The sequence below is a fragment of the Danio aesculapii genome, chromosome 12 (genome assembly GCF_903798145.1).
Source record: "Danio aesculapii chromosome 12, fDanAes4.1, whole genome shotgun sequence".
NCBI classification, from domain to species: Eukaryota; Metazoa; Chordata; class Actinopteri; order Cypriniformes; family Danionidae; genus Danio; species Danio aesculapii.
This window is the reverse complement of record NC_079446.1, coordinates 15,168,108-15,194,443: the sequence shown is the minus strand read 5'-3', so window position 1 is coordinate 15,194,443 and position 26,336 is coordinate 15,168,108. Positions and strand designations below refer to the sequence as shown.

Sequence of the window (26,336 nt, the reverse complement as noted above, 5' to 3'; positions counted from 1 at the left end):
GTGTAATGTGTTACATGACAACAGATACAATGTCTGCAATGCCTCACAACACCATTGCAGAAAGTCTAGCATGTTTTTCCCTGTTCTTCGCAACAAGTTACGTCACCTGGGTGACACTGACAAACAGGAGCACATAATTTCTCAGTTATATCCGTAGGTGATGCCTTTAATCTGTGGGTCAGGTAGTCAAAAAACAGGCTGCTTATTTATTTATGGGTGGGTCTCAGGGGGATAAGATCAATCATTGGTTATGCAAACTTTCACTACTTTCTCAATAATATTAAAGTGTTTTAAGCAATTTTATTTGACAGGCTGGCACAAATGTGCAGACATCATTCTCACAATGAGTTTCTCTCATCCTTCCAACCGAAGGATCGGTTTTCCTAGGTAATCTGGAAACATGTTCAGTGCTGCTAATACATTTTAAAAGCCTGTCTTGCTTATTCAAATTATTTGATTTAACTAATTAAACTGAAACTCACTGGCAATAGATGATTTTGTCACGTTTAACATAGATTTTATTTAGACTAGTTTATTTTTATTTAACAAACCAGTTTGTGGTTTGGTGCTGAAGCATAACGCAGACTGGTTTTGAAGCAAGTCACCTCAAATGTTATTCGTTATTATTGTTTGTGTAGTAGATAACTGACCTACAAAATAATACATTAAAATAAAAATTTTAATTATACCGCTGTTGAGTGTACATGGGCTGTACACGTTATTAATTTGCACTGTAGGATTGATCGAGTGCACTTCATGGTTTTGGACACCACTAAAAATCTCAATTTCCTCAAATAGTGCGCAATTTGAGGGTTTGGGAGTGATTTCGGATACAGGCATATAAATTTTACCTTAAATTTACATTGCTTTCATCTCTTTTGTGGAACTTGACCAGACTAAAACCCCTGAGCTCTTTGCATCTCAAATAAAAGAACTTACAAAGTGAGCTACCGAGCATACTGACCTCACCAGAAAAGTTGTTAGTTGTTCGTATGGAGATAGATGGCTGAAGCAAACATATTTCATTACAAATCATAGACATTCTAAGGTGTTTTGTGGTATTTGGTATTGAGCAAAGAACTGCCTCATAGCTAATCAATTTACCTACATGCTGTAGTCAAACGTATGTTTAAAGGGATAATTTACTCACCCTCAAATGGTTCCAAAGCTTTATGAGTTAAATTTTAAAAACAAAAGAAGCTATATAGAAAGCTGAAAACTTGTAACCATTGACTTCCACAGTAGGAAAAACAAAAATTATGTAAGTCAATGATTACAGGATGCCAACATTTTTAAAAAAATATCTTGAAAATGTGTTCAACAGACAAAAGAGGATAGAGTGAACAAATGATGACAGAATTTTCATTTTTGGTTGAATTATCCCTTTAAGTACATTTTGTGGTTTCACAAAAATGTAGGCTGAAGAACATATTTTCTATGAGCCTGTGCTGCCGATGTGGTAAATTAAATATAAAAGAAATAATGTGACAAGGAATATATTGTTATGCAGCAAGGGCCTGAACTTATGGCAGATGATCTGATCTGGATTCTAGCAAATATTTTTGGCCAAGGACTGCTCTGAATCTCCTCTGGAGGCTGTCTGACTTTCATGTAAAGCAGCCAGTCACCTTTTGTTTTATTCAGCATTATGTTTAGGTGTGTGAACATGTGACATTGATATCCTAGTGATGGGAAGTTTGGATCATGAGTTATCATGAAGGAATTGTTTCAAGGTGGGCTGTTGAAGAACGTGACACCGAAATCTCCCAGAAATCCTGTAGAATTTAACCAATTCGATCATGACTTTGAATTTTCTAAAGCAGTGTTTCTCAACCACGTTCCAGCTCTATACAATTTCTGTGTCTCTCTAAACTCTAAACACACCTGATTCTGATCATCAGCTCATTAACAGAGACTGAAGGCTCTGTAATGTGTGTGACAAACAAAGGAGACATACAAAACATGCAGTGTTGGTGGGCCTCCAGGAACGTGGTTTAGAGACATTGTTCTAAAGTGTATTCAATTTGCCTATATGTGCATCAGATCAACAGTCCATGAGCCTGATGTCTGAGGCTGATTCTAGAGGTCTCTTAGCAAACAATCAGGTGCTTTTTCTCTACTAAAAGCAGAAGCTAGCATGCACCCATTTTTTAGAGGGAACCATATCATGATAGTGGATGATTCTCTTTATTTTTGGAAATATGGTGGAACTGGAAATATTTTTTATATCATCTCGCGCTTAGTGTAGGCACAGTATTTTCATTAAAAAAAAAAAAAAATTTTATTAGATTGGAAATGCATCATCAGAGATAAAGTTTCTTTACGGTGCATTAAAATGTTACTTTTCAGAATTTTCATAAATCAAATTCTGTTAATAAGTACTCATTCTCAACACAATTTTAAATATTTTATTAGAAATCTGAGAGCTCCCTTGTCCTCCATAAACAGCACAGATCCTAAAACATTCCAAGTCCATTAAAGGAACCAAACACATTGTCAAAACTTTCCATATGACTTCAGTTGTTCAGCTGTAATCATATAAAGCTCCAATAAAATTTTTGTGCACAAACAAATGTAAAAACTTTGTTCTGTATCTGATATCCAGAAGATGTATTCTCTATCAGATCAGGGTGTGTATTTACTATGGCCAATACTAATGGCTGCTGATTATTATGTATTGCCTTTAGTAAACACACAGCCTGACATGGCATGAGTAAATATAGGTGAACAAAGTTGTATTTACATTTTTTGGCACACAAAAGTGTTTTTTGTTTTTAGTTTTGTACGATTACAGATAAACAACTGAAATGACATGGAAGGCTTTTACAAAGTTTTTAGTTTCTTTTCTGGACATCTTTGGACATCTCTTCACTATTGCAGTGTACAGAAGATGAGCGAGCTCTCAAACTTCATCTAAAATATGTTCAATTGTGTTCTAAAGATGAACAAGGAGATTGAAATGACATGAGGGTAATTTAACATTAGTTTTTTGAGTGAACTAATCCTGTAACATATTTGCAGCAAATAAGTGTAATTCTAATTTTAAAACTTTGTATGTCTCTTTTGAAAGTAAGGATTCTGGGTGTTATTTGACCCACAGGGGACGCACATTTCAGAGCAGTCGCAGTGGGACTGCCTACATTGAGGGGATCTGCTCACCAACAAGAGGAGGAGGAGTCAATGAGGTAAGATCTAAATAAAAACAGCTCAGAGCTGCCAAACTAAAGATACAGTGAGCCATCACCATTTCGCCCATAATCTAGCCATTTTTCATTTACCTTTTTTTGACTGGTACATTTTATATTGGTGTCATTGTACCTGATATATTAGGGCATTTTATTCCAAGGAGAAAAAAATGTTTGTCTTTGAGAGTGAGTTTATATTTATGACTTAAACAACTTATCTGTAGCTAAGGATAGTTAAAAAATAGCTACAAAATACATCCTAAAGGTTAGTTTAATAAAAAGATATAGAAATTTCCATTAGTATTCCAGGAGGGAACAAATTTAACAATTTATATAATTTGACTTAATTCTGGGATTGAACAGAAACTTTTTGCTGTCCTTTTAAAACATGGCTGAATTCATAGGACTCAGAAGTTGTCAACGTTTGAAATTTAAAAGAGTTTAGAATGCTGTTCCCATTGAAATTAGATGCTTTATATTTTTCTCAGAAACAAATATAAATAATCTATTAATCACTGGATTTCGTGGAAATGTATACATTATGCATCAATACTAGCAAAATCAAATGGGCTCAAACAGCAATGTCAGCTTTTAGCTTTTTCGCAATTCAACACTTAAGATTTTATAGTGGGATTTTGGATATTTATATCTTTACATCCCTCACAAATCTCTCATTTAAATTAATTTTTTTCTAAGGAAGCTTTACAATATTATATTTGTTATACACTAGTTTACATTATTACTGTACATATACATTAGTTTAGTCAGTGCTGAATCAAAATCTGTAGCTAACAAAATAACTTATGATAACGGTCCAAAATTAGTACACCAAAATGTATATGTTTGGAAAAAAATGTAAATCTTTTTTTTTTTTGGTGTTGTTGTTGAAAAAATATTTTTTTTTTTTGAAATTTGGTAGTATTTTTTAAATGCATAATTAAAATGCAATAATAAATGCATAAAATGTAACACACATACATCTTATTTGTTTGACTACATATCTTTCTATCTATACATATCGTTTCTATCTATCTATCTATCTATCTATCTATCTATCTATCTATCTATCTATCTATCTATCTATCTATCTATCTATCTATCTATCTATCTATCTATCTATCTATCTATCTATCTATCTATCATCTATCTATCTATCTATCTATCTATCTATCTATCTATCTATCTATCTATCTATCTATCTATCTATCTATCTATCTATCTATCTATCTATCTATCTATATGTTTTTCTTACCGCTTCAGAGGTTTGTTCTAGTTTGAAAGCATGAAAGGGTAACATTCGCAAGAATTTACTTCTATGCTGATCACATGATTACAGTAACCATTCATACTACTGTAATAATTGAAAATGCAGCGAAAATTGGGTAGTGCAAATCTTGTTTTTTTATGAAGTAAACTTCAAGTTCAGCTCAGGTAAAGAGCAGTGAATATTATGCTCTCCTCTAATGAGCTGGTTGTCTAAATCAGGTGTGTAGGAATAGAGACATGCAAAATGAGCAGTGCGGAGGGTTGCAAGGACCAGGACTGAGAACCACTGATGTAAATAACTGACTGTTCTGATTAAGTTAATGTAGTCTTCAGTCTATGTGTTTTTCCTTACACAACGTCATCACAAAATGATTTAATGCTGATGTTGTTCAAAGCCCACTTTCCCTGTTTTCAAACTTTGCAGTTCTATTTGGTGCTGATACAGACCAAAAAAAATACACTCTTCATTCTTCTCCAGGGGAATTGTTAGACAATTTTTTTTTATAATAAAATTTAAAAATCGTTTTGGTAACACTTTATAATAACTACACACTATAAATCATTTATTAAGCATTAACAAATAGTTAATTCATTATCTGTTAAGCATTAACTCTACGTTAATAAGCGTTAGTAAGCAGTTTATAACTGCAGCTACAAATGCTGTATTCTTGACTTACAAACATATTTATAATGTGCTTAATAATTGTGCTTTCATACTTTGTTATTGATTTATTTTTCATTACTAAATGAAGTATTGAATTATTTACAAACCATTTGTATTTAAGAGTAGTTGAGGGTTTTTAGGATCATTCAGAATGAGTTAGTAAATGATTAATAAACTATTGAAATCAATGTTTATATGTCTTATTATTCAGGCATATACTAATAGTTAACTAATATGTTAATAAATGCTTTATTAACTCAACTTCATCTAGTTTTGTGACCTAATCTAAAGTGAGGACTGTTTATGCTTTATAAATCCCTTATAAATGACAAATAAAGGCTCAGTTAAATTCTAAACAGGAAAAATGACATTATTTATTCCTTTTCATTTAAAGATACACAAATAAAACTGAACTTCAAATGAAAAATAAATCTCTGCAACCTTATCTAAAATAAAATAACTGTAGAGTTTAAACATTGCATCTTATTATATTGTTAAATTATTATATTGTTGTTGTTGTTTTATCCAGTTTTATGTCGTATTTTGACACTCCTGTTATTCAGCAATGTTTAAACTTTACAGTAATTTTATTTTTTAGATTGCTAAGATTACTGTTAATTTGATTCTGAGCCTTTAATTGTCATTTATAAATGATTTATAAAGCATAAATAGTCCTCACTTTAGATTAGGTCACAAAATTGCATGAAGTTGAGTTAATAAAGCAAATATTAATATATTAGTTAACTATTAATATATGCCTGAATAATAAAATATATAAACGTTGATTTCAGTAGTTTATTAATCATTTACTAACTCATTCTGAATGATCCTAAAAACCCTCAACTACTTTTAAATACAAATGATTTGTAAATAATTCAATACTTAATTTAGAATGAAAAATAAATCATTAACAAAGTATGAAAGTACAATTATTAAGCACATTATATAGGTGCTTATAAGTCAAGAATACAGCATTTGTAGCTGCAGTTATAAACTGCTTACTAACGTTTATTAATGTAGAGTTAATGCTTAACAATTAATGAATTGACTAGATGCTAATGCTTAGTAAATTATTTATAGTGTGTAGTTATTATAAAGTGTTACCATAGTTTTTTGTCTAGAATCTGCTAAATGACTATGTTTTTACCTTCTGTCTGTTTATGTCAGTATGGAAATGTGGGGCCCATGGCTATCACTTTGTGTCAGAGTTTAGGACAGAACCTTGGAATGATGTGGAATAAAGACCGTGCTACTGCCGGTAAACGAACTTCAAACTTTTAAAATCTTTTACTGTTTTACTGGAAATAAATGGGAGCAATTGTTTTAATGGGCTTGTGTGTGTGTTCTAGGAGACTGTAGATGTCCTGATCCATGGTTAGGGTGCATCATGGAGGATACTGGGTGAGTACATTTTTGGGGTTTATTATTTTTTTATTTAGTAGTCATGCCAGTGACTATTATTTAGTTTATTTAGTAGTCATGCCAGACATGTAAACTATATACAGTAAGTGCATAAGCAGAGTCTCAAATGTCTGACAGTATTCAGAATTTAATTAAATTTGACTACTTGTTAAAGCCAGCATGAAATCAAAATGTACTCTTCTTTTTTCTATATGTATATAGTACATTAGTTCTTAAACAATGTATTTGTGCACTACTTTGTAAAAAAAATCATTTTGCCCTGTTAATCTTAATCAATAATATAACCCCCCCCCCCCCAACCCCCACCCCCCCCCCCCCCCCCCCCCCCCCCGAAACTAATTATTGAAAATATTAAAAATTTAAATCAATTGTGTTTAAAATAAATACAGGTTAAGTTATTCCACTCTGGTTCAATAAAATTGTATCATTCTTTCTGTGTGAATACCTATAAAACTCCAAAAACGGGCTCAAAAACTCCTTTTTATTGTCAAACACAGTATTATGAGGTAAAAAGTGAATTACTGAACGATAGATGGGTAAATGGTCCACACAATACAATAGTCCAGAAGAGTAATCACAATTATTACCAGCAAAGTATGATGGTGAGGGCAGATATCAGACCATCATAAAAGATATGGGCAGGCAGCAGTCATACAAAGTACAAATTGCAGGCAGAGTTCATGGGCAGGCAGCAAGCAGTCAAAATGATGAAACAGATAAGGTCTATAACAGAGTGACTAGGGCAGAAAACAGGAGAAAATGCCTAGAAATGTTTGCGGGTCAAAACAAGACTTCACAATTAGTAGGATCTTATCTGCTTATAAAGTCTGAGATGGATTGCCATCAGGTGCAGCATAATCAGTGTCAGGCACAGGGTTATGGGATATGTAGTTTGGGAAAAGTCAAAACTCTGGCGATGGGGACCTCTGCTGGACACTGAAGGGATTGTCTAGGACCGAATCGAAGACAGCATGTGGCTCCTGGCATGAGAAGCAAGAGACACCAGAGTCTCTATCGAGGTCGAGGGACCGGTCTTTCTGGAAGTAGTCGTTAAATTCGATGAGCATAGATGGGTGAAGGATGTCCTCATGGTTTACCTTGGAGCATTCTTCAGAACCTTATCCTTGCAATTCAATTAAATACCGGAGTGTCGACATTTGTAAATTTGACATTTGATGATGGATTGTGAGGCCTGAACACTGGTTGCCAACTCCCTCTCCTCCTCGATTGGACCAGCAGTAGGCTTGAGCAAGGGCACATGGAAAGTGGGAGAAATACAGTAATTATTGGGTAAAGACAGATGGTTTGAAACAGGTGTTATGTGACTGAGGATTTGGAATGGGCCTACATACATAAGACTTTTAGCAGGGTAGTTGAAGATCCCGAGTGAATAGCCATACCCACTTCCAAAGCTAGCTCTTTCAATCTCTAATGGCATGTTGGAGGTGTAAATGAGTAGAGTTCCATGTAGCCTCACTTTTCTGTAGTCATTCATTGACAGGGGGAAGCTGGAAATGTGTTTTTTTTTCATAAAAAATTAAACAGAGAGAAATTACAATGTGGGTAACCGAGAACTCCTTGCTGTGAAAGCAAGTCTAGAGGAATGAAGACATTGGCTGGAGAAAGCCAAACATCATTTTACCATTATCAGTGACCACAAGAACCTTGCGTACATTCTTTCAGCTAATAGGCAAAATCCCGGCAGGCCAGAAGAGCAATATTTTTCACACGCTTTGATTTTCCTGAAACTTATCGACCAAGATCAAAGAATATTAAAGCAGACATTCTCCCAAGACAACCCTGAGATCACTGACTACCGCATCTTACCCAGCAAACTCATCGTAACTCCTGTTGAATGTAACATTATGACCAAAATATGTATGTAATTTAATGTGTCTTAGGATTCCAACCACCCCTCTGCCCATGGTCAGGTAAAAATTTACTTTACTGAATTAGAAGCATCAATTGTTGAGGTTTGGATGACATAGAATGGGAGCCGATGAGAAACCTGGAACCCAGATGGACTATTTGCCAGTTCGAAGGGCATCACCCGATATTCATAGTGCCCAGTGCAGGTGGAAAAATCAGTTCCCCTTCGGATGGGGAACTCCAATGCTATGTGGAAACTTCCACTATGGGGTTTTCGTCAGAAACCAATCATCTGAAAGAGTATAAAAACGGGCCAATGAAATGCCAATGAGTTGGCAGCGTCAGCGTGCACAGCTGGCGTCAATGACAATCAGTCATGCTATAAAGACGCAGCCAGTGCCATGCTCGACATCCTTTCGCTTTCAGAGCCTTTCACGAAGCTTCTAAAAGAGTCTTTGAGGGTATCCCCAACCTGTGTCTACAGAGATCGAGAAGCAGCTTCTCCAGGTCTAGAGTGCATATACGCAGTGGCAGATGGTCGAGCTGGGTATTTCTTCCTTGCCTGGCGTTCTTTGGGTCCGGTCCTCCAAGAGCGGTTTGTATATGAGAAAAAAGCTTTCCTAAAAGAGCAACAACGGTCGTGCAGCGCGTCTTTTTCAAGACGTCACTCCAACCGTGCGTTTCTGGATGCGGTGGTTTTTCTATCCCCGGATGACGGGCACGAGCACAGCGTTTCATGTCTGGGGGTCCAGCGTGTTAATGCGGTGCTCGCGGGCAGTGCATGCCATAACTGATGTCATGTCTGTTGCGCAGTTAAGATCACGGCTCGCTCTTGCAAAAGAGCCACCCACCCCAGTTGTCCCCCGCACTGCGGTTGGCACTCGGCAGATCTGAGGGTTTCAGTGTGAGTAAATCCGCCGCCCTCGGGCCGCGGACCTCTCGCTCCTCCACGCGCTCCATCCAAGCTTCAGGTGAAGAGAAGCGCTCCGTCCTTGGATGGTCGCTCTCTCACCTGATGACACCAGGGGTCTGATGAGGATGCGAGCCCGCTCGCTCGCTCCCTCCCTCCGGGGTGGAGAGCGCGGCGTTGGCATCTAAAAAGCAGACATGATGGCCGTGCTTTCTCGGGCTGCTTCGGCCGTGGGTCTGGTGATGGTTTATCCCCCAGCCCCGCGGCCGGACTGACTAGATGGGTGTGATGTGGAGGATATAAGGAGACAAGACCTTCAAAGCCTCCCGTCCCCTTCTTCCCGGAAGTGCACAGTAAACTCACGCAGTCTTGAGGGCACTTTTTTCTGCCCGATCTGCGTGCGCTTCCATCCTCACCATCCTTGGAGGTTGGGCTGTCAAGGTCTGACGAGGATTCGAACCCGCTCGCTCCCTCCGGGACTATGAGCGCGGCGTCGAATCCAGAAGCAGACTTTGTGGCTGTGCTTCCCCAGGCTGCTTCGGCCGTGGCTCTGGAGATGGTTTATCCGGACCGATTAGAGGGGTGTGATGTGGAGGATGAAGGCGAGACCTTCTAAGCCTCCCCATCACCTTCTTCCTGGATGGGCACAGTAGGCTCACGCAGTGTGCTGCGTGCGCCTTCCCCCTCACCATGCACGCTATGGCCACCTACCAGCGCTACCAAGCGCAGGCACTGGCCCGGCTGCGCGAGGATGGTTCCGACCCAGGACTGAGTATGAGCTCCGCACCGCAACCGACTATGCTCTTACAAAAAAAGTCAGCTGTGTGTGCCCTGGGAAGGACGATGATCTCATCCGTGATCCAGGAATGCCACCTCAGGCTAAAACCTGGTGATGTGCGTGACGTTGACAAAGTTTGCTTTCTTAACTCACCCATATCCCGGGCTGGCCTGTTCGGCGACACCGAATTCGCCCAGGAATTCATGCCGGTGATAGAGCAGTCGGAGGCGATGGGCGAGGTCTCTATCAGCGGGATTGTATGACCGCTCCCCCCTCGCCGAGCCATCCACATCCACTGCTTTTTCGCCGAGGACGCCCGCCTGCAGCTTTGCTTCGCCGCACCCGCCTGTGCCTCCGGCCACGCGGCTGCACCGAGCATCACGCAGGCAACCAGCGTCCCCCGCCCAGGGCGCCGCTAAGTTTGGTAAAACGGACCGCGAAGCGTCCCTGAGACGGGCCATCTGGGGAGGAGGGAATTTGTTCTTTCCCCGCTGGAGGGTGGGGCACTTTATTTAACGGCGTAAAAAAAAAAATAAATAAAAACGCCATCAAATCCACAGTGAAAGAGCATTTTCCCCTTCTCCGGATGTGACAGCACGAATACTGCCAGTCTGGGATGCTATGCCTTCCAGCTCGCAGGATCGTTGCATTTCGCCAATGGCTCACGGAGCGCGAGAGAACGCTCTCCTTTCTCTCCACTCCCAGCCCCTCTTCTGGAGTTTGAGTGCGAGACGAGAACATCTCCTCTCCTGCTCTCCTGTGGGACCCCAGCGCTCCCCGGATGAGCCCACTCACTCCACGCTGCCCCGCCGCTGGCACGTCAGCGATCGTGCGGGTGGGACTATTTGCGGGGGCTCTGCCTGCCTGGTTAGCGCGGGCCAGCCCATCGCAATGGCTCATCCATACGATCAGACTCGGCTATGCGATTCAGTTCGCGAAACGGCCTCCCAGGTTCACAGGCGTGTATTTCACCAGGGTCAGTCCTGCGTCCGCCCCTGTCTTCCAAGAGGAGATTGCTGTCCTCCTGGCGAAGGATGCAATCGAGCCGGCCCTCCAGCCGAGATGGAGCGCGGGTTTTACAGCCCGTAATTCATCGTGCCCAAAAAGAGCGGTGGGCTATGGCCAATCCTATATCTGCACATTTTGAACCGCTGCCTTCACGGGCTACTCGCGGAGTTGGCAGCTTTAGCTCGCGGAGGGTGCCCTCGCGCCCCTTCGGCTCGCCGGCATCCGCACGCTCAATTCGATGACTGGCTGATTTTTAGCCCACTCTCAGGGGCAATTAATTATGAACAGAGACAAGGTACTCCGGCACCTCCGCCCGTTGGGGTTTCAGGTCAACCAAGAAAAGAGCAAGCTCGCCCCCGTGCAGAGCATCTCCTTTCTCGGGTTGGAGCTGGACTCGATCACTATGGAGGCGCGCCTATCACGAGAGCGCGCCGAGGTAATGCTGAACTGTCTGAGAGAGTTCGACGGGAAAAAAGTGGTCCCCCTGAAATTATTTCAGAGGCTCCTGGGGCATATGGCATCTGCAGCCGTGGCCACGCCGCTCAGATTGCTCCATATGAGACCACTACAGCATTGGCTTCACGATCGGGTCCCCAGACGCGCATGGCATGCGGGCACACACCGAGTGACTGTCACTGCGCTGTGTCGCCGCACCCTCACCCCCTGGAAGGACCCCTCCTTCCTACGGGCCAGTGTGCCCCTAGGTCAGGCGTCCAGGCATGCTGTCGTTTCGGCAGATTCCTCCAGTATGGGGTGGGGGGGGCCGTGTGTCGTGGGCATGCTGCTGCGGACCTGTGGAGGGGAACCCAGCTGCATTGGCATATCAACTGCCTAGAGCTGTTGGCAGTGTTTCTCGCTCTGCGCTGCTTTTTACTGGTGCTGAGGGGGCAACACGTGCTGGTCAGGACGGACAGCACGGCCGCGGTAGCGTATTCCATCCGGATGGGGGGTATACGCTCCCGCTGCATGTCTCAGCTCGCTCGCCGTCTGCTCCTCTGGAGTCATACGCGGCTGAAGTCGCTGCTTGCTATTCACACCCCGGTTGGGCTCAACCATGCGGCCAACGGGCTCTCACGGCAGCTCCTTTCCCAGGAGAATGGCGACTCCACCCCGAGTCTCGGGGCATGCGTAAGTATGCACTTCCCCCCAGTGAGACTTCTCGCGCAGTTTCTGTGCAAGGTCAAGAAGGACGAGGGGCAGGTCTTGCTAGTCGCGCCCCCTGGCCCAACCGGACCTGGGTATCAGAACTCTCCCTCCTCGTGACGCCCCCCCTGGCGAGTCCCTTTGAGAGAGGACCTACTCTCTCAGGGACAGGGCACCATCTGGCACCCTCGCTTAGTTCTGTGGAACCTCCACGTGGGGTCCATAAGACGCAACGAGGAAGACTTAGGTAACCTACCGTGGGCGGTGGTTAATACCATCACTCAGGCTAGTGCACCCTCTACGAGGCATGCCTACGCCCTGAAGTGGAGTCTATTCACTGAGTAGTGCTGAGAAGACCCCCGATCTTGCCAGATCAGTGTTGTGCTTTCTTTCCTTCAGGACAGGTGGAGCGAAGGCTGTCGCGCTCCACACTGAGGGTTTACGTGGCCACCATCTCCGCTTATCATGATGCGTGGATGGCAGCACAGTGGGGAGGCAGAACCTCATCATCCGGTTCCTCAGAGATGCGAGGCGATGTTTCCACCCCGCCCCCCTCTCATGCCCTCTTGAGATCTCGCGGTAGTGCTACGAGCCTACGTGGGGATCCCTTCGCACCACTCGACTCAGTATCCTTGAGATTTCTGTCCTTGAAGACAGCTCTGCTGGTTGCGTTGGCATCGGTTAAGAGGGTTGGGTACCTGGAGGCATTTTCGGTCAGTGACTTGTGCCTAGAATTCGGGCCGGCCTACTCTCACGTTGTCCTGAGACCCCGGCTATGTGCCCAAGCTTCCTACCACGCCGTTTAAGGATCAGGTAGTGAGCCTGCAAGCGCTGCCAGCGGAGGAGGCAGACCCAGCCACACAGAGCATCGCATCCTCCTGGGCGTTAGCACGCGGCGCCTCTCTGACAGACATTGTAGAGCTACGGGTTGGGTGACACCCAATACATTTGCAAGGTTACAATCTGCGAGTGGAGCTGGTTTCCTCAAGGGTATTAGGTAACCCTTGGTGATTGAGGAAACGATTCGGTTGAGGTGTCGAAATACGCTTGCCGTGCCACTCTCCCTAACCCGGAGATACGTGCGCTTTTTCAGCTTTGTCAGTTTAGTTCCCCATTTTTTGGCGAACCTTGCAGAGTTCCTCCGAGGCCCCCAGCACCTGACTCAGCAGAGGAGTCAGGTGTTGGCCCGTTACGTTGTTGGCATGCCCGCTGGTCAGCCCTCGTTCTGGGTAATGGTGCCTGCTATGCGTGATCCCCGCTGGCGATCCCATACGCTTGCCGCGCCACTCTCCCTAACCTGGAGATACGTGCGCTTTTTCAGCTTTGTCAATTTAGTTCCCCATTTTTTGGCGAACCCTGCAGAGTTCCTCCGAGGCCCCCAGCACCTGACTCAGCGTAGGAGTCAGGTGTTGGCCCGTTACGTTGTTGGCATGCCCGCTGGTCAGCCCACGTTCTGGGTAATGGTGCCTGCTATGCGTGATCCCCGCTGGCGATCCCATACGTTCACTCAGCCACGGTATAGTCCCCCCTTCTAGGGCAGGCTCGTGTCTTCCCTCCCCGCCAACCATCCTTATGCAAGGACTCCCCATCTCTGGGCTAGTCCATAGGTTGTCACCAGGTCTCCCCTCTGGGTAGCAGGTGAACGCTTTCCCAACGTACTGTCGTATCAAAACCTATTTTACTGGGTTATTGCGACTCCCCGAAAAATAACTGTTCCTGAACAGGTAAATAAGGGCCAGGGGACACGTTGGAAGACTGTGTCTCGGGGCGTTGTAGGTGCGCTCGCTCTACTGCGTGGCACACCCTTCGCCAGGGACGCAGTAAGGTTCTTTCGTTGTGGCGAAATGCTATGTTCCTTCGCCACAACGATTGTCCCTTAGCTGTTGAGCGTGAAAGTATCTTCAGCTAGAAAAGGATGTCGAGCATGGCACTGGCTGCGCCTTTATAGCATGACTGATTGTCATTGACGCCAGCTGTGCACGCTGACGCTGCCAACTCATTGGCATTTCATTGGCTCGTTTTTATACTCTTTCAGATGATTGGTTTCTGACGAAATCCCCATAGTGGAAGTTTCCACATAGCATTTTCACTCTTCCCCTCCCTTGATCCTTACCAATTTGTATACACTGCATAGATCTAATTTAGGAAATGAAATTGGCAGTGTGTGGTTGCTCAAGTGTAGGTGGGACTAGTGTTAAGGGATAGTGGTATTTGACAGTGATCTCATTTAAATCTTTGTAATCAATACAAGGACGGAGTCCTCCATCATTCTTGTCAACAACAACAACATAAAATAAACTGTCTGGTGAAGTGGATGGTCAGATGAAACCTATGGATAGTTTCCTTTGGGAAGAACAGGATCTGTTCTTCCTCTGTGTATTTTTTCATGGCTTCGAAGAAAAAAATCGACCATAAATGGGATGTAGTGCCAGAGAATAATTCAATGGAGCAATCATACTGACAGTGAAGGGAAGGTTGAGTGGATTTTTGTTTATTAAATGCCAAGTCAATGGTTTCAGGGGAATGTTCAGGCCAGATGGGGGTATCTTTAGGTATGGTGACTGCATTGAGTTGAATGGGTGATATGGGTTTCAAACAGCCTTGGATGAATGGTTCACTGCACTGGATGATCTCTTCAATTCTCCTGGATATGACTGGGTTGTCCTGCCATAGTAAGCCCAGAATAAAGACCCTGAATGAGGTGAGAGTGTTTGGATGGTGTGTAGGACTTTTCCAGTACCCATCCATCTAGCACCATGATTAAAAGAGGAGAAGGGCAAACTGTTAGCTGAATTATATTAATTTGGGAAAATTCTCATTCATGAAGTTTCCAGCGGCCCCTAAATCGATCATAGCTGTTGCCTGAATGTCATGACCTGGGAATGATATGACAACAGGAATTTCCACACACTGATTATGTCTCACACAGAGGAATCTTTATTTGGAAGTTTGACTGGACACATAATCTTGATTTCATCAGGCTGACAACAGTACAGGGTGTAGCAGCATTGTCTTTCTTCTGGTGAGAGATGGAAGTGACAAAGTTGCATGGGTTCTAGTTCAGAGGGGAATGACTAGGTGACTTTTTGTGGATTGGATGAGATTGTCAAGGCCAATGGACATTTCAATGAGTTGATCACGAGACTTTCCGTCCTTTCTGCTTGCCAGTTCATATTGTAACACACTGTATAATCCTTGCTGATAAAACACTTTTAGTTAATCACTCACCCACCCAGTTTGAGCTGCGAGGGTGCAGAACTGCAAAGTGTAATCTGCTGCTGTGCAAGTGCCTTGACATAATAAAAGGATTTCTTCCCTTGCATCCCTTCCTCCTTTAGGATGATCAAAAACTTCCTTCATTAGAGATGTTAGATGAAAGAGCTGTTATTGGTGGTTCGCCAATACATGGGTTTGAGCAGTGAGTTCAGTGGAGATTTGAACCAGAGCTGCTGAATCTGTGTCTGGAGAAGTTTTCTCTAATGATGGGTCTGAGAGTTCAGGATCCATTTACAGTTTTTCATGTCAAACACAGTATAATGAGGTAAACAGTGAATCACAGAAAGATAGATGGGTGAAGGGTTCACACAATGCAATAATCCAGATGAGTAACAGGAAAGTAGCAGATGATGGTCAGTCAATCATAAATGATGATACAGGTTCAGGTCATGGGCAGGTAGCAGACAGGCTTGTACTATTAGCAGTCAGAGTTCATGGGTAGGCAGCAAACAGTCAAAACGATCAAAAAATGTCAGCAACAGAGTAACTAGGGCAGATAACAGGTGAAAATGCTCAGATATGTTTGCGGGTCAAAACAAGACTTCGCAAGTAGAAGGATCTTATCTGCTTATAAAGGCTGAGGTGGATTGCCATTAGGTGCAGCATAATCAGTGCAGACACAGGGTTATGGGATATGTAGTTTGGGAAAAGTCACAACTTTAGCGATGGGGACCTCTGCTGGTCAGTGAGGGGATTGTGTAGGACTGAATTTGATGACACCTAGTTTGCAAAAAGTTTTTATATTTTCTAGTATTGAAATTACAATTACACTTCTTTGTCATGTTTTCTGCTATTCTTCAAAATTAGGAATTGAATTGTTTCCTTTTTTATCCTACACTGAAAAAAGTGTTGCATGCAAAACTGTTGCAAACAATTTATTTGTGTTGAATTTAAACAAACAAATTAAATTGAGAAATGTTTAACTTAATTTGTTTGTTTAAATTCAGCCCAAATAAATTGTTTAAAACCACTTAACGTAAAAAAATTTAGTAAATCCAAGGAATCATCTTTGAATAATTTTTTTTCAGTTTAAGTACACGGGCAGGTCTAAGATATGTATTTGCCATTAAGCCAGAACAATAATATAAATATGCTACCTATTAAATGTTTGTAATTCTTTAAAATTTTTTAAACCTTATTAAAAATTATTTTTTCTTAAGCTTTAGAGCATAATAATTGCAGTTCTAAACTTTTTTTAGAGTTTAGTTAATCTAGATAAAAGTGGTTGGCAAGTGTAAATTGCAATTTGCTGTTTATTTTCGTTCAAATAGTTAATGTTAACTGAACAGTGTGAATGTTATCATGTGATCCTCACAGGTACTATCTACCCAGAAAGTTTTCACGGTGCAGTATAGAGGAATACATTCAATTCCTTCAGCAAGGTGGGGGGAGCTGTCTCTTCAATAAACCTAACAAGGTTTGTCTTGAGCATTCACCAAAAATATATTTAGGTGCATCTCAAAAATGTTCACATTCACATTCTTTATTTTTTGCGATTTAATTGATTCTTATAGAACATTCTTATAATCTAAATTCACTGCACACAAAGTTAAATATTTCAAGAGTAATTTTAAAAATCTGATGGGCATGACTTTTAGGTTAAGAGGAAAAAATTGTATCTCAAAATATTGAGATAAGTATCTCAAAATAAATATTTATCAATAACAGAGTGGGGGTTATGAGGACCTGTACTGATAACCACTTCCCTAGAGTTCCTAAAAGTTCCCAAGACTTTTTAATGATATTAATACAAACCAATTCACAATCAATTTATTGGGGGTACACTCAGCTTCAAAGTTGACTAATCAAATATAACACCATTGCAAATTATATTTAAAAAAGTGAATGTGGCACTAACGTTGCAGAGCAGCCTGGAAAGGAACACAACCCCCAAACCTACATACATCACAATAAATATATAGACATTATCAATGTATTTAGCTACCTTGACCATCTAGTTATTCATTTATTCATTCTTTTTTTTTTTTGGCTTAGTCCCTTTATTATTCTGGGGTCGCCACAGCGGAATGAACCGCCAACTTATCCAGCATATGTTTTACACAGCGGATGCCCTTCCAGCTGCAACCCATCTCTGGAAAACATCCCATCTATTTATTTCAGAATATATTTTAGGTTGTTATTGATTAGCTTGTTTAACACTGCATATTTTATAGAAATGGCAGTAACATGTTTTTTTTTTCATTACAGTTGTTGGATCCTCCTGAATGTGGCAATGGTTTTGTGGAACAGGGTGAAGAATGTGACTGTGGCTCTCAAGTGGTGAGAACAAGTGGACCAAATTTGACAAATTTGCTTAGAACATCCAACAGAAACAGAGTATTCATTAATTCATTGTTTTCACACTGTTTTCAAGTGTGTTAGTTTAAGAGAACAGAAATGTGTCTATTGCAATGCTGTGATTAAATTTTATTAAGTTTTATTGGTTGTGCTCTCTTGTAGGACTGCTCTCGTGCTGGGGGTGCATGCTGCAAAAAATGCACTTTAACTCACGATGCAATGTGTAGCAATGGATTGTGTTGTAACCGTTGCAAGGTAAGTTATGTTATAATTATTTACATGGAAATTTTCATCCTCATTTTGTGACCACGCGCTTACAAACTGCCATAATTGTTCACTTTTTGGAACCTGCTAGTCTTTGGTGATTAAGCATCATAAAATATCCAAAAAGTAAAAGTAATGTAATATCTTCTGTCGAAAAAGGATGCAAGTGACTTGACTCTGAAGCTGAATGTAGCAATTATCATGTTTTTTGCTTATCTTTTTTACAAAGTCATCTTAAATCAAGGCCTTGGGTGTCTTTTGATTATTCTCAGAGGTGAAGAATTCTGTTCATCATGTATGCAGCCCTGATAAGTAGTAATATAACAGATGTTTAGTACAACTTTGAACATTTCAAAGAAAACATGCTTTAAAAAAAGACCTTATTGCCACAATACATCAAGGTCTCTTTTATTGCATCAATAAGTGCATTTACATGTATAACATAGAAGTTAATTTAAACAAATAAAACAGGTTTCTTTTAAAGGGGACAGGTCAAAAATAGCTACAGAATTTCCCAGATTTGGTGCAGATTAAATTTTTTATTTTTTAGCAGGTTTGTTAAGGTGTGCATGTATGTGGTATGTAAAATGTAACGTTATAAGCAGAAGTAAAAGCTAACCTGTCGACCAAGCATAAAAGATTTCTGTTGGTACATCAAACAAATTTCAAACCCATATTTTTCTGTGTAGCTGATTTATTAATTTGGCAAATAAACACATGAAAAAGAGTTCTTTTCATGTTCTATTTTCAATAGATATGTGCATGTTCTCTGCATGTAAACACTTTGTGTATCTATGAGGTGAGGTATTCACACACAATAATTTTCATTTCACTGCACAACTTTTCATTATTTTCTGCATGAACAATGCATTGGATGGATATGTTTGGCCATTGTGGTCATGACATTGTATTATTTCCCTATTTAATTGCTCGCATTTATTGTATTTAAAGAAAACACATACGGGGCCCTATCATACAATAAGGCGCATTACATGTTTGCCGTGATTTGTTGCTATTTTCAGACCAGCACAACCCTAATAGACCTTTTTCACATTTCTGGGTTTCTCAGTAGCGGAAGTCGTCATAGTGTGCAAAACTTAGAGTACAGTAAATTAGTGAATACAACAAATAATTTTTTTTCTAATCTTATTTGCTCAAATAATTAAAAGAAAAACTGCACGATGGTGTTATAAAGACGTTCAGAAAAAGAAAAAAAAATTGTGTGAGACTGATGACGGCAGCCAGAGAAGAAAATAACGTCAAATTTACAAATTTACTGATGCTGCATTACAAACACCTCACACAAGCGGTAATTAGTTTTTTGTAATTTGAAGCAAAGATGATATACTACATACATATATACATATTAATCTTTATACGTTTAAAAAAAAATCTAAATATTAAAAACTTTCAAGGATTTAAGATTATGATGACTGTTAAATGCGTCATAACAGGCTTGTGAAAAGGGTCTAGTTTCATGTTTTGTGCCACGTTATTTAAATAGCAAATTTACTTGCGCCACTTTGTGAACTCATGGGTGTGCCGGTCTAGAAAAGAGGTGTGGGAAGGCGCATTATTGGCACGTTGCTATTTTGAGGAACTGAAATAGACCGCGCCATTGACCAAGTAATAGTTGGTCTAAAGTCCAGCACAGAGCACGTTAGTTATGCGCCTAATACACACAGGACGTATATCTTTACATATGAAAAAAAATAAAGGATTTAAATGTTACAAAAATTATTCTTTACCACATAGTTATAAAAACCACTACCTCCATGCTTTCTTCATGTCCGGAACACTTTTTTTTAGTTTGTTCATGACAATTTGCATGCAGTATTATTTATTATATGCAAGTTTGTATTTGTTTTAATAAAAAAATAAGTTTAGATTTGTCGACCTGTCAGGTTTTAAGGACGAATACATCACCATATAATGCATAAGAATAGGACATGGGTTTGGATATTTTGGATAAACCACACTTCGTTATTATTGTTCATATATTTATTTGCTGGAAACTGAATTAGAACTGAATTTAGAAATTGTTTTGAAACAAATCTTTGTGCTTAACAAACTAAATTAAATATGTAGGCTAATGGATGTCTTCAGTGAAGTGCATACAAAACCGTTTTTTTTTTTTTTTCATGAAAGTTAAGTAAAAGTTAAGAGAAAGTAAAGTGTCTGAATGCAGAGGCTCTTTCTTTATGCTCCGCAGGTGGTCTGTTTAACTGTTTTCTTGCTAGTGAAGCATTCAGTTTTCCATTAATTTTTTCCACTTACAAAGCCTGCAATGCAAATAGCAAATGTGCCATGGCGTGACGCAACTGACTCTTAAAGGGAATGGAAGATCAGACTCTGATTGGTTTAATGCACGTTATGCTCAAAACACACCCATAGCTTCAACCCTGGCTCATTCTGAAAACATAGTCCCATGGACGTTTCTGGAGACCACGAAATATGTCCCGGGAGGTACGTATTTTTGCAGTTTTCGTGAATCCACGAGAGGCCGATGCGTGCACTTTTTTCATATCTCAAATTTCTCTCGCGGGTGCCGTTCGCGCCCGCTGTTCTCGTGTAAACCCACCAGAGGCCTCTGTCAAATGAGCGTCTGTCTGACTGAATGACTGGATGACTGACTGGCCAGCCGACCAATCAACTGACCCACCCTCCTCCTTACTTAAACCCAACCAAATTTTATCGATTGACCCGCCCACCATCTTACTTTCCTAAAACCCAATTAACGATTAACAATAGCCATCCAGAAAAAGAAAAGCCCTTGTCTGATTTTTACCACGTTTTCAGATTTTACCACATTCTCGCCCTGTTATTCACTCGTTTATTTTATTTTTTGGATTCTGTTTTTGTCTTACCTGATTTCTGGACACGCTCTTCCCCAGACTCGAACCCCGTCATCGTCGTCGTGGTCATCTCCTCTCTGCGTCTCAAGTCCGCCGACGTACACGACGAGCTAACTGGACAAACTGGTTGCAGCGGGAAAGCCCTTCTCACGGGGTAAGCGGTCAGCCGGTAAGCATGAAAAGGAACAGCGACACACTGCCCCGTAGCGTTTGTTTAAAAAAATGAAATGCAGCCATACGTACCCCCGGCTACATAATTTGCGCTCTCCAGAAATGTCCGCGGGACTACGTTTTCAGAATGAGCCTGGGTTGTATAACCCATTAAGAGAATAAACCCAACCCTGTTAGACCATGTGACAGGGCTCAGAGTGTTCTAAAATAGCAAAATTGGATTCCGACTCGCCTTTAACGCTTTTGTGCCATGCTCTTTGAACTTTGCGCCTAGATTGTTAAAATAGAGCCCCTGGTCACCTAAGAATAATCAACAGATTTAGACTTGAAGGAAATGTTGACTCTAAAATTAAACTTACTCTAAAACTTACTCAACCTCATGCTATTCTTGGTGTATTTGACCTTTGTTCTGTCATACGAACACAGTCAGAGTAGTTTTTTTTTTCATTTTTAATCTTTCAAAATGCATAAATCTATTATAAAACTAACCAACATGGTGCCAGGGGGTTAACACATGTCTTATGAAGTGGATTGTTTTTTTGGGACAAAAATGTTTCTAAAATTTAAATTATAAACTGAAAAAACTGAATTCTGTTAGCTGCCGAAAGTGCATTCTCAACAACTTCTGACTTAACATAGACACGAGCAACGAGCCACCAACAGCACATAGTTGTTTCCCTACAGGTACTGTTTACTGACAAGGTGACAGCTCCAAATACTGGCCACTTTTGCAGATATGAGTAAACGCAATTTTTTTTTTTATATGTTTCAAAATGCAAGGAAAAAAACTACAAAAATTTTGGCTATATCGTTGTCCCGTAAATGTAGTCTTAGTGCATGTTAGTATGCATTAAATGCAGTAACAAACATCTACTAATTTATCATTATTTCTCATTGTGAAAACGTACCCCTTATACATTTCTGGAGATCACGAATTATGTAGCTAGAGCTAAGTATGGCTGGATTTCGTCTTTTGAAAACACTGTCGGTTGGGTTTAGGGAAGGGGTGATCAGGTCAATCTTTGTTTTTGAAAACACTATCGGTTGGGTCTAGGGAAAGTGGTGGGTGGGGGCATTGGTCGGTCAGTCAGTCGACAGTGGCCTCTGGTAGATTTACGCAAGAACAGCAGGTGCGAATGGCACTCACGAGAGAAATTCGAGATCTGAAAAGACGTACACATCGGCCTCTGGTAGATTTACGAAAACAAGCCTGCCAAATAACGTACCTCCTGGGATGTATTTTGCGATCTCCAGAAATGTATATAGGGGTACGTATCAATAATGAACCTAGGTTGTATTTTAAAGTTACACCAAAACATATTTTTTGTAGCTCAACTTGACTCATTTTAAATAGATTTGTTGTGTATTTTACTGACCAAAAGCTGAAGTGTTTGTCTGTGTGTTACAGTATGAGCAGAGAGGGGTGATCTGCAGGGATGCAGTGAATGATTGTGATGTGCCAGAAACCTGCTCTGGAGATTCGAGTAAAGTAATGATACATTTATTGAAAATATCATGAACAGTAAATAATAAACCATTATCATGCAATGTATAATATTTACATATGCTTCAATCTTTTCTCAAACAGTGTCCACATAATGTACACAAACTGGATGGATACATGTGCGATGCTGGACTGGTAAATTTTTTTCTGTCAAATATGAACTATATTTCTTACTGCAATAATGCAATAGTAAACATTGTATTTTGCATAACACTGGCAAGCATTTTTAAAAAACAATCATATAAACCACAATAAATGACATTTAATAAAAAATATGTTTCTTTTTTTTAAGTCGAACCTAGTATTTTTAGAAATATGGCATTTAAATGATCCTAAAAGCAAACAAATCCAGTAACAATATAATAATATAATGCAATGATAATATAATGTCATGTTTTGTTAGTTTTTTTTTTTTTTTTTAATATGACCAAATTTCTGAGTCGTACATGACATGAGCCAAAAAGAATCCAATTATTGGTGTGTAGAATAATCTGATATTTCTTTTGGCTTTCTCAGGGCCGCTGCTATGGCGGTCGCTGCAAGACCAGGGATGCCCAGTGTCAGGCGCTCTGGGGCCATAGTGAGTAGCATCTCTTACATTGTATAGAGTATATGTAGTACTTTAAGGGGGTCATCAACTACGAAACCATCGCTATGAACATTCAATTCAATTCGTCTTTATTTCTAAAGCACTTTTACAATGTAGATTGTGTCAAAGCATCTTAACATAGAAGTTTTAGTAAACTGAAACTGTGTCAGTCCAGTTTTCAGAGTTGAAGTTCAGTTTAGTTCAGTTCAGTGTGGTTTAATGTTCACTGCTGAAAGTCTGAAGAGTCCATCAATGCACAACTCCACAAGTCCTAAACCAAGCAAGCCAGTGGCGACAGTGATTCTGAACAAATCCTTTTCAGAACTCAACAGTTTGTCATTCCACTAAATTAATTTTATATTGAAGTCAAAACCACAGTTTCTGCAAATTTCTACTCTATAATGTAAAGTAATACACTGAAAAAAATTATTCAAAGATGATTCCTTGGATTTACTCCAGTTTTTTACGTTAAGTGGTTGAAAACGATTTATTTGGGCTGAATTTAAACAAACAAATTAAGTTGAACATTGCTCAATTTAATTTGTTTGTTTAAATTCAACACAAATAAATTGTTTGCAACAGTTTTCCATGCAACACTTTTTTCAGTGTAGGATGGATAAGACCCACCTTCTCAGTAGATCACTGCTCACTTTTTCTGCACTGCCTGTTTAACTCTTGTAATATGCAAATCTGTAAGCCAATCACAGTGTCAGCCCATTGAGAGCCCAATCTCACACCGGGAGCAATAAGGTGCAAGATGTGTTTTGCATGATTTGTTGCTATTTTCTGACCAGCACAACTGTACTTTTAATATTTTGCATCACGTTATTTAAATAACAAATTCACACAGGATGGACAGCAATACACAAATATCTTTACATACTGTATGAAAAAAAAAGGATTAAAATGTTCCAAAAATTATTATTTTCTACATAGATACAAAAACTGTATTTTTCAAAATTTCATTTTTTTTCATGACAATTTACATTTGTACATTACTATTATTAGTAATATTATTTATCATATGCACATATATATTTGTTTTAATAAAAACAAGTTTAGATTTGTTCACCTGTCTGGTTTTGAATCTCACAGATGGTCTGTTTTCTCGCTAGTGAAGCATTCAGTTTTTCCACTTACAAATTCCGTCATGTAAATAGGAAATGCGCCTTGGCGCGATGCAACTAACTCTTAAGGGAATGGGAGATGAGACTGGTTTAATGCATATTATGCTCAAAACACCCCGATAACTCATTAAGAGAATAAGCACAACCCCGTTAGATCATGCGCCGTGGCGCAAACTGTATTTTTTCGTTCTTAAAATAACAAAAGTGGATTCGGACACGCCCTTAATGTTTTTGTGCCATGAGCTTTAGACTTTGCACCTAGATTGTTAAAATAGAGCCTTCTGATGGCAATGGACAAAAAATACAAAAAAGCGCAGAAAATAGCAAATTGCTTCTAAATGATGATATTTTGAAATTTCAAGAACGTTATATGTGGACCTTAGAAAACAGTACAAAATAATATTAATTATAAAACTGTTCAAAAAGATAGTTCACAACCTCTTTAAAAGATGATCTCAAAATGTAATATTGAGTATTAATTGTGGATGTAGACATTACAGTTGATTTTGGTTTCTATTGTAATCTTTTTGTTTTTGCAATAGTATTCAAATGATATTGTAAAGTCTTAAATCTTGCTTGAGATTTCGTTTGAATACCACTGGAACTGTTTTGCCATTTTTACATGAAATATATAATGAAAAAGTGTTCCATCAATTTATGCATCAAAGTCAAAGTCAGCTTTATTGTCAATTCAGCCACATGTACAGGACATACATAGAATTGAAATTGTGTTACTCTCAGACCCTAGGTGCCTAATGTATAATATATAATATTAATACAAAAAATAAAGAAATAAAGAAATTACAATAAATACAATTACACATATAATATAATCTAAAAATAAAAAGTAAATGTATAAACATTTGTAAACAACACAATTACACTTAAGGGCACATGGCAAGGAGTACAAACCAAAGTTGTGCAGATGTATATAGTGCAAAACCAGAATGTTTATCATTTTTATTTTATTTATTTATTTATTTATTTATTTATTTTGATGAAGACTGTTACTGCCTTTATATAGTGTACTTATTTGGGACTTTTTTCAGTGGAAAAAAAGAACAGAAGAAGAAGAATTACAATTTCTTATTAAAAGTATCAATATTCTGTCAAATAATTTCATAGCAGTGTACTTATTATTAATTTTAATGATAAATTCAATTTGTACCAAAGTAGTTGAGGTAAAAAAAAAATGCAAATGAAGCTGTTATAAAAGTCATCACACTATTATAATGAACTCTTAACAGTCATGTTTATGAAAAATTCATGACAAGTTATGTTGTTTTGACAATGTCAAGTTGTCATGACAATGACAAAGACAGGTTATGGTGCATTTGTTTAAGTCAGGATATTGTAACAAAGACATCTACAACAATGTCATATTTGCATTTAAAATGGCATATATCTGAGCAAATGACACTTATCAAGGGTTGTCATAAGCACGTATGAAGTTCCATGTCATGACTATGAATGCTTTATGACAGCCTTACACCTTTCAAGTAATTTGTCACCAAATAATTTTGTTTCTTCTTAACTTTTATTAGCAAAATGTACATTTCATTCTAATGATTTTTTTTCTAATGGTTATTTACATTTTATTACATTTCATTAACTGTATAATTAATCTTTAAATTTCTGTAACTATTAATCACCAGTTTACTAATTCTAATGACTTAAAGTAAAATAAAATCTAACCATGTTATGTACATTTTCAGTTCATGTTTATAACATAATTTTAGAGTCATATTTGTGTATTGAGCAGCATCTTTTAGGATTGGACATATATTATAGACAGGCTACATAAAATTTGCTTTTATTAATCATGTAGACTTTCTAAAATCTGTACTTTTATGATGATCATCAGTACATTTTACAGTAAAAAATGAATGTTTGTAACCAAGTGTGTTAATTATTTATAAAAAATACTGTCACTAATATGCCGTCTTTACCAGATGCATTGTTATTATAGTTGAATTTCTAGCTACCACAGGTGACTGTTTTTAATTA

At 39.4% G+C, this 26,336-nt stretch overlaps 1 protein-coding gene across 1 annotated transcript in view; it reads left to right on the top strand.

Annotated features, from left to right (window-relative positions):
- The window catches only part of adam11 (ADAM metallopeptidase domain 11), a 76,429-nt gene that overhangs the window by 31,806 nt on the left and 18,287 nt on the right, over positions 1–26,336 (top strand). The window contains exons 12-20 of the mRNA XM_056469521.1: positions 3,101–3,185; positions 6,283–6,373; positions 6,465–6,516; positions 16,839–16,938; positions 17,730–17,801; positions 17,982–18,074; positions 22,518–22,598; positions 22,698–22,748; positions 23,130–23,193. Coding sequence (XP_056325496.1) covers positions 3,101–3,185; positions 6,283–6,373; positions 6,465–6,516; positions 16,839–16,938; positions 17,730–17,801; positions 17,982–18,074; positions 22,518–22,598; positions 22,698–22,748; positions 23,130–23,193 — 689 coding nt within the window. The remainder of the gene's footprint in view (positions 1–3,100; positions 3,186–6,282; positions 6,374–6,464; positions 6,517–16,838; positions 16,939–17,729; positions 17,802–17,981; positions 18,075–22,517; positions 22,599–22,697; positions 22,749–23,129; positions 23,194–26,336) is intronic.